At 40.9% G+C, this 13893-nt stretch overlaps 1 protein-coding gene across 1 annotated transcript; it reads left to right on the forward strand.

Moving 5' to 3' along the window:
* The first annotated feature begins 669 nt into the window (after positions 1-669).
* Positions 670-13345, forward strand: LOC110511679 (cytochrome P450 2K1-like). Its single transcript, XM_036939121.1, has 9 exons — positions 670-1062; positions 2667-2829; positions 4090-4239; positions 4407-4567; positions 6530-6709; positions 9515-9656; positions 11407-11591; positions 12624-12765; positions 12876-13345. The coding sequence occupies exons 1-9, from the start codon at positions 859-861 to the stop codon at positions 13061-13063; spliced, it is 1515 nt and encodes a 504-aa protein (XP_036795016.1). The 5' UTR covers positions 670-858; the 3' UTR covers positions 13064-13345.
* The last annotated feature ends 548 nt before the right edge of the window (positions 13346-13893 follow it).

Consider the following 13893-nt stretch of genomic DNA (forward strand, 5'->3'; position numbering starts at 1 on the left):
GGGCTAAGGTGACTTCTGTTAGTTATGCTTCCCTCTATTCAAGAAGCGGTTTTCAGACTTTTACAGAGATTGGAAATGTATTCTGTCTTTGGAATGTGTAAACTGACCTTTGTAACCTCGTGGCAGAGGGATTATTGGGATCCAGCCTGACCTGTTCTTTCTCCCACTGTCTGAACTGAAGATCGTTTTACCAGACCATTTACCTGATCATCATTGACTCACACTAAACAAATAAAACATCAAATGTGGAACACCTTCAAGTGTCTAAAAAGTTATTATATATGATTGGAGATATAAATATATGTCAATCAGTCATTTATTATCTTTTTATATGATATTTATAGAGTTTTCAAAGTATATAGACAACAGAGGGGGATTTCTGAAGATCTTTAGTAACACAATCAAATCCCAAATATGATTAGATTTAACCTCATTCTATCTATGTAACCCTCACCATCCCTTTGGTGATGGAATAAAGTTTATGTGTTAATCTGGTCTATCAGTCTAATTCCATTTCACCGGGCGTATAAATGCCTTTCGATATATTACCTTTTTTGGAAAGACCAAGACACAAATCATATGGAGAGTTTGTCAATGACCTGCAGGTGAGATCATGCGAGTTTCACAATTATATGTTGACAGACCTGCTGGAGTTGCATTGTTTAGCTCCTCCTCTGAGGTTGTAACATCCCTCTTCTCATCTTGCTCCAATAGGGTGGTGTGGGGAGGTTATACAAATAACATTCATTGGAGTTCTGTTGTTGTGGAAGTTCTCTGAGCACACACACTTGTTCCATAACGGAGCATTGGTGTGTTGTATTTTTAGCCCAGTATAAGGTGTATGAGCTCAGTCTGAAGATGTCTCTTATAGAAGATATTCTACAGACATCAAGCACAGTGACACTGCTGGGTACTGTGCTGTTTCTGCTGGTCCTCTACCTCCGCTCCTCTGGTTCCAGCTCTGAGGAACAGGGGAAGGAGCCTCCAGGACCGAGGCCGCTGCCCCTGCTTGGTAACATGCTCCAGCTGGACCTCAAGAAGCCCTACTGCACTCTCTGCGAGGTAAGATGAAGTCATCCTTTGCTTTCAGAACAAAACATGTTGATGTTGATTTGATCTGTGAGATTTGATCTGTTTTATCTCACTTACTGTATGTAGTTTTTTTGCTATTTCACCTGGTTTGAAAGTTCAATAAGCAAACTGATGAATGAACTCTGGCACATTGTACATGCTTTTAGCTGGTTAATGTTGTTTAGTGTTCTATTCTGTAGTGTATTTCAATAGATATGTCCTGCCCAAGTAGCCTGGTCCCAGATCTGTTTTTTGTTGGGAACCAGGCTATGGACAAAATACTTTGTGACAGTGACCAATGTGTTGCAAGGAAAGAGATGAGGTCACTTTAGAATATTGAAAGTAAAGGGGGATACCTGGTCATTTGTACAACTGAACTCATTCAACTGAAATGTGTCTTCCGCATTTAACACAACCCCTCTGAATCAGAGAGGTGCGGGGGGCTGCCATAATCAACATCCACGTCTTCGGTGCCAGAGATGCACCCTAGGAATATCCCTTCAGGGATCTTGTTATAACAGACCTGGGTTCAAGTACATGGTGTACTTAAGTATTTGATATTTTTGTGTTTGAGTATTTTGTAATACACAGCCAAAAACTACATCAAATAAAAACAACAAGTAGTTGTAAATACATGCCACTTGTAACATAGGTGCAGTTAATGACCGGTGTTAATGACATGACCAGACTTCTGACATGGAAACATAAACAATACTATCTGATGACGGATAACAGAAGAGTGCTTTTTAAAGGGTAGGTAATCAAGGGAGTAATGAAGTCCAGGTGTGACTGATGAGTCAAAGGTGTGCATAATGATGGTTGCCAAGTGTGCATAATGATGGGTTGCCAGGTGTACATAATGATGGGTTGCCAGGTGTGCATAAAGATGGTTGCCAGGTGTACATAATGATGGGTTGCCAGGTGTACATAATGATGGGTTGCCAGGTGTGCGTAATGATGGTTGCCAAGTGTGCATAATGATGGGTTGCCAGGTGTACATAATGATGGGTTGCCAGGTGTGCATAAAGATGGTTGCCAGGTGTGCATAATGATGGTTGCCAGGTGTGCAAAATGATGAGTTGCGATGAGTGCATAAAGATGGTTGCCAGGTGTGCATAGAGATGGTTGCCAGGTGTGCATAATGATGGGTTGCCAGGTGTGCATAATGATGGTTGCCATGTGTGCATTATGATGGGTTGCCAGGTGTGCATAATGATGGTTGCCATGTGTGCATTATGATGGGTTGCCAGGTGTGCATAATGATGGGTTGCCAGGTGTGCATAATGATGGGTTGCCAGAACCAGTGGTTAGTAGACCGGTGATGTTGGGAGCGGGAGCTTGACACCAATACTTTACAAATGTATTTCCAATAAAAAACTTTGTCTAAATACTAATTGTTTGTAAGTAATTCAATTACATTGACTGGTATTTGAACCAAGGTCTGACATCAACTGTAAACCACTGTCTTCACTCTATTTCTTGACTGATACATGTTAAACAAGCTGTATGTGGTGTCCAGTTATGTGCTTGGTCATATAATATTACGAGACATAACTGAGTCTATGGTGTACTTTATGTCAACTTTATCTGTCCAGCTCTCCAAGAAATATGGTTCCATCTTCACGGTTCACTTTGGACCCAAGAAAGTGGTTGTTCTGGCAGGTTACAAGACGGTCAAGCAGGCGCTGGTCAACCAGGCAGAGGACTTTGGGGACAGGGACATCACACCTGTGTTCTATGATTTCAACCAAGGACATGGTAATGATATTTTACTCTTCTGCTGGCCATGTCCCATTCTTAAAGGGATAGTTCACCCAAATTACAACCTGTCTTATTGATTTCCTTAATCTGTAAGCAGTCTATGAACAAGCTAAAACAGAAATCCATGCGTTTGTTCTCCAATTTATGTGTTGGCCACAAATATGAGCATAGGATGAGTCAACAACATTGTGGGTATGAGTTAACAAATTATGAACTTTTAAAAGTGAGATTTTCACCTAACAGTTACTTTAAATAAACTTTATTGAGCTACACAATCAATTTCAGACACTTTGAGAGGAGTTGGAAATTAAATGCATTACAATCTGTTGAAAGTCTTATTCTAGCCTGGTGGAGCAAGTCTGATTGCTGCATTCACCATTCTGTTTTACTGCATGTATATCAGCCTGCCCTTTATCCAATAGATTGGCATTTGGAATAAGCCAGAACATGGCTGGTCCAATCAGTGCCCTCTCAGAAACAATGGTTGGGTTTAGGACAACAACCAATGTTGCCAAATACTGTGCTTGAATTAAGCTGTCCTCTGATTGGTTGAAAGTGATCCAATAGCTGACAAGTTCATTTGAAATAATACCACTCCTTTCTGACATTTGAGACTAGAATGGTGAATGTAAAGATCAGACTAGAATGGTGAATGCAGAGATCAGACTAGAATGGTGAATGCAGAGATCAGACTAGAATGGTGAATGCAGAGATCAGACTAGAATGGTGAATGCAGAGATCAGACTAGAATGGTGAATTCAGAGATCAGGCTAGAATGGTGAATGCAGAGATCAGACTAGAATGGTGAATGCAGAGATCAGACTAGAATGGTGAATGCAGAGATCAGACTAGAATGGTGAATGCAGAGATCAGACTAGAATGGTGAATGCAGAGATCAGACTAGAATGCTGAATGCAGAGATCAGACTAGAATGCTGAATGCAGAGATCAGACTAGATCAGACTACAATTCATCAAATGTTCTAACTCTAATCTTCTGCAAATAATATAAATGTCTAAAATGTCTTAAATAGACAGAGATTATCCTGACCAGAAAAGATGCAGAGATAATTTGGCAGATTATATTTACACATACATACATACACATATGTATACATACATACATACATATGTATACATACATACATACATACATATATGTATATATGATACATGCTCATTATGAAATGGCATATTATAGTCATTTATTGATAATTATTACTTTAAATTGTCATGGAAACAAACTACATTCTCTACAGGGATTCTGTTTGCCAATGGAGACTCATGGAAAGAGATGAGGCGCTTTGCCCTGACAAATCTTAGAGACTTTGGGATGGGCAAGAAAGGGAGTGAGGAGAAAATCTTAGAGGAAATCCCCTACCTGATTGAAGTGTTTGAAAAACATGAGGGTAAGAGAATCAGTATCTTTTCACTAGTAGTAGAAGTAGTATGATGTATTTTCAGGGTTGCCTAGGCTAAAATCAGGCTATAACTACATTATTAGTAAATAGCTAAGTGATTGTGTGGGTTCTGGAAAGCTTATTTTGTAATTAATTAGATGTTTTGTCTATTACAGGTAAGGCATTTGACACCACCCAGTCTGTGCTTTATGCCGTCTCCAACATAATCTCAGCCATTGTCTATGGCAGCAGGTTTGAATACACTGACCCACTATTCACAGGCATGGCGGACAGGGCCAAGGAGAGTATTCACCTTACAGGTTCTGCATCAATTCAGGTAGTCTGCTTATTCAGACCATTTTGTTTTTACTGTTTTTTTCTAAATAATCTGAAATCTGTCTGTCTCAGTGCAATCAATAAAATTAGGAAACAGACGCCTGTTCTGAATTCTTGCCAATTAATATGTACATACTCATTTAAACTTTACTTGATGTGCCAGTAAACTTATTATAAACCATTATTGTACCGTTTATAACCCATTACTATGCTGCTTATAAATCATTATATACAATATTCATGATGTATAACATATAAAATAAAATCCTCATAGCCCAGTCCAAGCTCTTTGTCCTGGAACACCAATGGTGGATCCAGCTTCCCCTGAAGCTAGGACAACAGAGACCCTGCCCATCTTCCGAAAGCACCTGAAACTTTACCTCCTCAAAAAGTATCTTAAATAAACCCCCCCCCCCCCCCCCCCCACCACACCCTATGCCTGTGACATCTGATTGTCCCACCAAGCTATCTAATGTGTCATGTGTCAATGTGCAGCGGTTAGGACGGAGTCAGGTGCAGGACACAGAACTGAGTAAAAGACATACTTTGCTCGAAAAGAAACATTTCAACGTAGGGAAAACACATCAGCTCACAGAAGTCTTGAACACTAAACAAAGAACAAACACTCACCAAACCATGTGGGAAGCAGCGGGTTAAATAGGGAATAAATGTTAACATAATGGGAACCAGGTGTGTACAATCAAGACAAAACAAATGGAAAAAGAAACATAGATCGGTGGCAGTTAGCGGATCACTGCCCGAACAATGAGAGGCACCAACTTCGACGGAAGTTGTGACAGTACCCCCCCTTGACGCGCGGCTCCAGCAGCGCACCAACACCAGCCTCTTAGACGACCCGGAGGGCGAGGTGCAGGGAGGTCCGGGTGGAGATGGTGACATTCCTGCAGTAAGGAAGGGTCCAGGATGTCCTCCACCGGCACCAAGCATCTCTCCTCCGGACCGTACCCTTCCCACTCCATGAGGTACTGAAGGCCCCTCGCCCGACGCCTTGAGTCCAAGCAGACTACCTCCCAGATACGCACCAGGTTGTAAGCGCTCCTGAGATCCAATTTGGTGAAGAAGCGTGCCACATGCAAAGACTCTGTCACACTGGCTATGAGAGGCAGCGGGTAACTATACTTCACTGTGATCTGATTTATACCTCTACAGTATAAACACGCTCTGGTGTCCCGAGGGAGCCGGGTGGACGATCGCCAGGTAGAGCTCCAAACGTGGCAGCAAGAAAGCCGGGGACAACGACCGCCGAACACCGTCCGAACAAGGAGAGGCACCAACTTCGGCGGAAGTCGTGACACTTAAGATGAATGCACTAACTGTGAATCGCTCTGGATAAGAGCGTCTGCTAAATGGCTAAAATATTTTATTAATTATATCATTGCAATTATTATATATAATATGGTTAAATAATCACTAGTGATGGGCACCGATATACAACATTATATAAAAAAAATTGTGATTCCATATCGTATCAGTTTGCATAAAATATATTGCAACTGTGTATGTTCACTTATCTGTTCACCTCCATGGCTCTTTGAAGTTCAGACAACTGTTAGCAGATTGTCCTTTGGGCCAGGCGTGAATATTCTGGTGTTATAATATTGTATTCATATTGGTTAGTTAGGGAGGCCTATATTATAGGACCATCAACAGGCAACTAATTAAATATGCTATATTGAGAGCCTATGAGTTCTGTTTGAGGGTTTTGTGTTTGCAGGAAAAGTAATGTGTTCTTTTTACAGAATAGTAAAAATAATAAACTGACATTACAATATGCCTTGCTCATATCGATATCAAATAATATTGAATATCACTATTGGTGCTCACAACTAATAATTACATATTTATGCATATGTGTATTTAATAATCTAATCATAGTTGTGGTGTGTTATGTAATAATTAATATCAAATGTTTTATGCGTATTCTACCTGAATCTCTCTGTAGATGTACAACATGTTTCCCTGGTTGGGTCCGTGGATAAACAACCTGACACGTCTGAAAAAGAATATTGCTGATATGAAGATGGAGGTGACAGAGCTGGTGAGGGGCCTGAAGGAGACTCTGAACCCTCACATGTGTAGAGGCTTTGTGGACTCGTTCCTCGTCCGAAAGCAAACCCTGGAGGTATGAAGACTTCATGCAGAATCTGCATCTCACTCATTCATAACAAAGTGTTGCATTAATATTGCTCAGTATGACTATACAGAATATAATTAATCAATAAGGTCAGAGGGGGTGTGGTATATGATCAATTTACCACAGCTAAGTGCAGTGCCTGTATACAGTCCTTGTATATTGGCCATATTCCACAAAACCCAGAGGTGCCTTGCTGGTGTTATAAACTTGTTACCAACATTCTTAGAACAGTAAACAAGTAATTTTGCGCCACACTCGTGGTATATTGTCTAAATTACCAAGACATTCGGACAATCAGTATCAAGGAACCAAACTGCCGTGTTTATAGGACTTATTACATCACCTTGTGGTTCACTTTACTGCTGAAAAACACAACTAACTTCAGTTGTCCAACACTAACATCCCACTGGGCACAGACGTCAATTCAACATCTATTCAATGTTGATTCAACATAATTTAATTTAAATGACGTATATGACTGAATGCCAGCTGAGGGAGGATCTAACTAGTTCTCTGTATCAGTAGAATCACATGTAAACTCAGACTCAAACACTAAAACAGTTCCTCAAGCTGATTTCAAAGAATGTGTTGATTATCTGTTTTGTTTGCTTTTTTGTTATTTTCTCTTGATAAGCTACACAGGAAAGGGCTAAAAATAGCCTATATTAATATATGTAGCCTTAGAAATAAGGTTAATACAATGAATTTGCTAACATCAGATATATATTAATATATTAGCCATTTATGAGACTCGCGTCGATAATTCATTCGATACATCATTAGCAATACAATGAAATAACATCTACAGAAGACACAGGAATGCATATGGGGGAGTTGTTGCTGTACATATTCAGAGCCCTGTAATGCTTAGAGAGGATCTCGTGTTATTGAAGTGTTGTGGTTGCAGGATCACCTGCCTCCTCTAAAGCCTATTTTAGTGTAGCTACTATAGGCCACCGAGTTCTAACTGTCAGTATCCAGATAATGTGTGTGAAATTCTTGATGGGGGCTCCTGAGTGGCACAGAGGTCTAAGGCACTGCATCTCAGTGCTAGAGGCATCACTACAGACCCTGGTTTGATTCCAGGCTGGCTTACAACCGGCCTTGATTGGAGTCCCATTGGGCGACGCACAATTGGGCCAGCATTGTGAGGGTTTGGCCGAGGTACTCCGTCATGGTAAATAAGAATTTGTTCTTAACTGACTTGCTTAGTTAAATTGTTTTTGTTTTAAATAGTTTATGTGCTTCTAAAAGATGGGACTAAAATAGTGTATGAGATCATACAATTTCATTTGATTTGAAAATCTTTTGTATTTGTCACATGTGCCGAATACAACAGTGAAATGCATATTTACAAGCCCTTTACCAACAATGATGTTTTAAGAAAAATACCTAAAAAATAAGAAGTCACATTTTGCTGTGACTCTTATGTGGATTATGTTAAAAAATATTTGTTGGTCACATATGATTAATAAGGAGCATCCAGACGCTGCACTTGATGCATTTATGAAATTGCTTCTTCTAGTTATTGATAAACATGTACCTTTAAGAAACTGGCTCCATGGATTGATGAGGAATTTAATAACTGTATAGTTGATAGAGATGGGGCAAAAGGAGTGGCTAATAAGTCTGGCTGCACATTTGACTGGCTGAAGGTGAGGTGAAGAAATTATTGTCGATCAATAATGACAAACCTCCTGGCAATGACAACTGTCATGTCTTTAATCTGACCCCAGAGAAGTGTTTGTCTGTCCTCAGGCCTGGTTCTAACAGCCAACCTGTCAGCTTACTGGCAGCTCTTAGCAAACTGTTGGAAAAAATGGTGTTTGACCAAATACAATGCTATTTCTCTGTAAACAAATTAAGACTTTCAGAATGCTTATAAAGAAGGACACTGAACATGCACTGGCACAGATGACTGATGATTGGTTTAAAGAAATGTATAATAAAAAGATTTCAATGCAGCCTTTAATATTATTGACCATAACGTGTTGAATAATCCTATGTGTCATGGCTTTTCAACCTCAGCTCTGAATCCACAATATGGCAATCTATCTAATAGAACCCAAGGGTGGTTTCTTTAATGGAAGCTTCTCTAATGTTAAACATGTAAAGTGTGGTGTACTGCATGGCAGCTCTCTTGGCACATTACACTTTTCTATTTTTACCAATGACCTGCCACTGGCATTAAACAGAGCCTGTGTGGCCATGTATGCTGATGATTCAACCCGTCAGCAATCACAGCAACACTAAACAAAGAGTTGCAGTCAGTTTGAGAATGGATGGCCAGTAATAAACTGGTCCTGAACATCTCCAAAAGGAAGCAAGGTATTGATACAATGGTGTGGCTGTTACTTGGTGTTATTTTAGATTGTAAACTCTCATGGTCAGAACATATTGATTCAATGATTGTAAAGATGAGGAGAGGACTTTTCGTGATAAATAGATGCTCTGCTTTTTTTAATCAATCAAATGTATTTATAAAGCTCTTCTTACATCAGCTGATGTCATAAAGTTCTCTAAAGAAACCCAGCCTAAATCCCCAAACAGCAAACAATGCAGGTGTAGAAGCACCACTCTCCACAAAGCAAGCTCTAGTTTGATCTTATCTTAATTATTGTCCAGTCAAAAGAAGGGCCAGCTTAAGCTGCCCAGAACAGCGTGACACATTTATCTCTTCATTGTAATTAGAGGGCTAATATCAATACTATGCATGCCAGTTTCTCTTGGCTAAGAGTTGAGGAAAGACTGACTGTACATAACTCATGTCATCTGAGGGTCTGTTTCTGTTAGGAATCTGGCAATATGGATTCTTTCTACCATGACGACAACCTGGTATTTAGTGTTGGTAACCTGTTTTCTGCTGGTACCGACACCACCGGGACAACCCTGCGCTGGGGTCTGCTGCTAATGGCCAAGTACCCCCATATACAGGGTAAGAATAGATATAAACACAAACACATGTACGCACACACACACCACAGGAGGCTGCTAAGGGGAGGACGGCTCATAATAATGCCTGGAATGGAGTGGTATCAAAAATATGGAAAACATGTGTTCGATTCCGTGCCAGCCATTACTATGAGCCCGTCCTCACGAATTAAGGTGCCACCTGTGACACACAGACATGAAACAGTAAAGCACTCATGGTGTTACAAGTTATAAACATTGGCAAAGGGCCAAATTGAAGAATATATTATGAAACTAGACCAGGATGGCTTGGTTAATGAAGGTTAAACGTTAACTCAGGTTTATACACTGAGTGTACAAAACATTAGGAACATCTTCCTCAGAACAGCCTCAATTCGTTGGAGCATGGACTCTAGAAGGTGTCGAAAGCATTCCATAGAGATGCTGGCCCATGTTGAATCCAATGCTTTCCACAGTTGTCAAGTTGGCTGGATGTCCTTTGGGTGGTGGACCATTCTTGATACACACTGGAAACTGTTGAGTGTGAAAAACCCAGCGGCGTTGCAGTTCTTGATACAAACCGATGCGCTTGGCACCTTCACCATACCCCATTCAAAGGCACTTAAATCTGTTGTCTTGCCCATTCAACCTCTGAATGGAACGCATACACAATCCATGTCGCAAGACCCACTGGTTGACGCTTATTTATAAAACCCTCACTCCCCCCTATCTTAGATATCTACTGCAGCCCTCATCCTCCACATACAACACCCATTCTGCCAGTCACATTCTGTTAAAGGTCCCCAAAGCGCACACATCCCTGGGTCGCTTGTCTTTTCAGTTCGCTGCAGCTAGCGACTGGAACTGTAACGGTTCGCGTCTTCGTCACCTGAAGAGGAGTAGCAAGGATCAGACCAATGCGCAGCGTGGTAAGTGTCCATATATTTAATAAAGAAATAGAACACTGAACAAAAACAACAAAGTGAACGAACGAAACAGTTCTGTCTGGGGCAGATACAAACACTCAACAGAAAACAATCACCTACAACTCAGGTTGGTGAAACCAGGCTACCTAAGTCAAGGACAACGATTGACAGCTGCCTCTGATTGAGAACCATACGAGGCCAAACACAGAAATCCCAAATTATAGAAAAAAGAACATAGACTGCCCACCCCAACTCATGCCCTGACCATACTAAAACAAAGACAAAACAATGGAACTAATGTCAGAACGTGACAGGAACGAGCTGCAACAAACACTCAAACTGGACAGTTTTATCTCAATCTCTTCATTCAAAGACTCAGTCTTACTGACAGTGGCTGATTTGCATGATGTATTGTTCTCTACCTTCCCCTTTGTGCTGTTGTCTGTGCCCAATAATGTTAGTACCATGCTGTGGTAGGTCTCTCTTTATGTAGTGTTGTGTTCTCTCTTCGTGATGTGTGTTGTCCTATATTTATATTTATTTTTATCCCAGCCCCCGTCCCTTCAGGAGGCCTTTTGGTAGGCCGTCATTGTAAATAAGAATTTGTTCTTAACTGACTTGCTTAGTTAAATAATGTCTCAATTGTCTCAAGGCTTAAAACTCCATTGTTAACCTGTCTCCTCCCCTTCATTTACACTGATTGAAGTGGATTTAACAAGAGACAGTAAGATATCATAGCTTTCACCTGGTCAGTCTGTCATGGAAAGAAGAGCAGGTGTTCTTAATGTTTTGTCTACTCAGTGTAAATTTCACTGTATTAACTCCAACCCTCCCTCATTTCTGTCTCAGATCAGGTCCAGGAGGAGATCAGCAGGGTCATAGGAAGTCGTCAAACCTTGGTAGAGGACAGGAAGAACCTTCCCTACACTGATGCAGTGATCCATGAGACCCAGAGACTGGCCAACATTGTACCCATGTCCGTCCCTCACACCACCAGCCGAGATGTCACCTTCCAGGGATATTTCATCAAAAAGGTCAGATACCTGGATATCCAAATCTCTGTGTTTATTTTGAGACCAACTTCAAATTGTCTTTTTTCCTGAAGCGAAGTTACAGGTTCAAAAAACAATAAAAGAAATGCATATAAAGAGAAGCCCAATCCATTCCCCCCTTCAGTCCCTATCCAACCCCCGCATCCTCCTTCCCCACCTGGAAACCATGCCTCCCACCCCGCCTGTATAAATTGATGGTTGTGATTACAGGATGCCAAGGTCATATTTTTCAATTGTAACATGTGAGCTGGGAGTCGTGAAGCAAGTTCAGGGAGTTAATCAATAAACTAAACATAATACAAAACAAGAACAAACAATACACAGACATGAATTAGAAACCACGCCTGGGAAGGAACCAAAGGGAGTAATATATGAAAGGTAATCAGGCAGGTGATGGTGTCCAGGTGAGTCTGAGGTGCTGGTGCGCGTAATGATGGTGACAGGTTTGTGTGTATAATAATGAGCAGCCTGGTGACCTAGTGCGCCGGAGAGGGAGTATACGTGACATCTATATTCTGTTCCAGTTAAAGGATTGTTCAGATTGAATTAAATCTGTGGACCATAATGTTTAAATGGCTAGCTCAGAATATGAGCTTTCCAAAAGTTGTTTATATATTATAGAGATCAGTCCTTTTGGGAGCCCAGATAGTGTATTTATAAATCTATCACTGGAAGGTTTGGTAGGTGGGTTTCCCAAGGTACTCTGTAGACCAGCATAGCTGACTTTAGTAGTAAATATAGAAAAAAGGAGTTGTATGTATCTTTCAAATCTTGGAATGTTCTCAAACCATTTCTGTCCATGATATCGGTAAGGATTCCACATTTGGGGTATGCAAAAAGACGGCATCCAGATCACAACACATGATTGTGAAATATTGTAGTATGGGCATGCCATAAGTGTATATTTCTGCCTGAAGTTGCAATCCACTCCCTTTGAGTGTGCACATTTATTAAACAAAGTTTCATCACTTTTACTCTGAAAATAAGGGGTCATATGCTTCACTCTCACTGCAGGGGACATCTGTGATTCCTCTACTGACGTCGGTCCTACAGGATGATAGCGAATGGGAGAGCCCCAACACCTTTAACCCCTCACACTTTCTGGATGAGCAGGGAGGATTTGTCAAGAGGGACGCCTTCATGGCCTTCTCTGCAGGTAGATTAACTTCATTATAAAACACAATTTCATTGCAAGAAGTAGAACAATTCTGGTAGCCTTTTGGACAGACTTCATGCTATTTTCTGTATCTTTGGTCTCTCTCGCAGGTCGTAGGGTGTGTCTGGGGGAGGGTCTGGCCAGGATGGAGCTCTTCCTCTTCTTCACCTCCCTCCTGCAGCGCTTTCGTTTCTCTCCTCCTCCTGGAGTAACAGAGGATGATCTGGACCTCACACCTTTACTGGGGTTCACCCTCAACCCTTCACCTCACCAGCTGTGTGCTGTGAGCCGGGTCTGAGATTTTAACATGAAAATATTGGAGGGACAAACTCAATCAAAAAAGCTAATATGCTTCGAAACCCATTAAATGCACCATCATAATAACCCAGAAATGAGTTTGCGTGACACACACACACAAACATTATTATATTTTGTTTGATCGGTGCGTAGGCTGATTCCAATATCCCTTTAGATTTAATTGCAAAAGGAAGACCACAGTAGTCGAACATACTTCATAGAGTAAAGTTAATTTTAATTAAAAATGTCATGTTCCAGCTAAGAATAAAGTTTATAAAGCTTCTGCTTTGCTTCAACCATTGCATTGTTTAAAGTTCCATGGGAAATTAAAACAGTCTATCAGGGAAAATCCATTTAGATTCCATCACTTTTTGACAGCACCCCATTTGATTTGAATGAAACCTTCCATACATATACTCACCAGCCAGTTTATTAGGTATACCCTGTTCATGAAAATGGATCGCACTTATACAGTGAGTCACGGCAATTGCTATATAAAGCTGGCAGACAGGCATTGAGACAATCATTTACTGTTTGAATATTAGAATGGGCAAAAGGTGTGACCTAAGTGACTTTGAAGGTGGTATGATCGGAGGAGGAAGGCACGCCGGATTCAGTATCTCCTTTCACGCACGACAGTGTCTAGGTTTTTACAGAGAATGGCGTGACAAAAAACATCCAGTCAGCCACAATCCTGTGGGTGAAAACAGCTCATTGATGAGGGAGGTTGAAGGAGAATGGCAAGAATTGTGCAAGCTAACAGACAGCAAACAGATAAATAATACAGTTGTGTGTAGAACAACATCTCGGAATGCACACCTTGTTGATCCT

Source organism: Oncorhynchus mykiss, chromosome 12, assembly GCF_013265735.2.
Source record: "Oncorhynchus mykiss isolate Arlee chromosome 12, USDA_OmykA_1.1, whole genome shotgun sequence".
Lineage (NCBI taxonomy): Eukaryota > Metazoa > Chordata > Actinopteri > Salmoniformes > Salmonidae > Oncorhynchus > Oncorhynchus mykiss.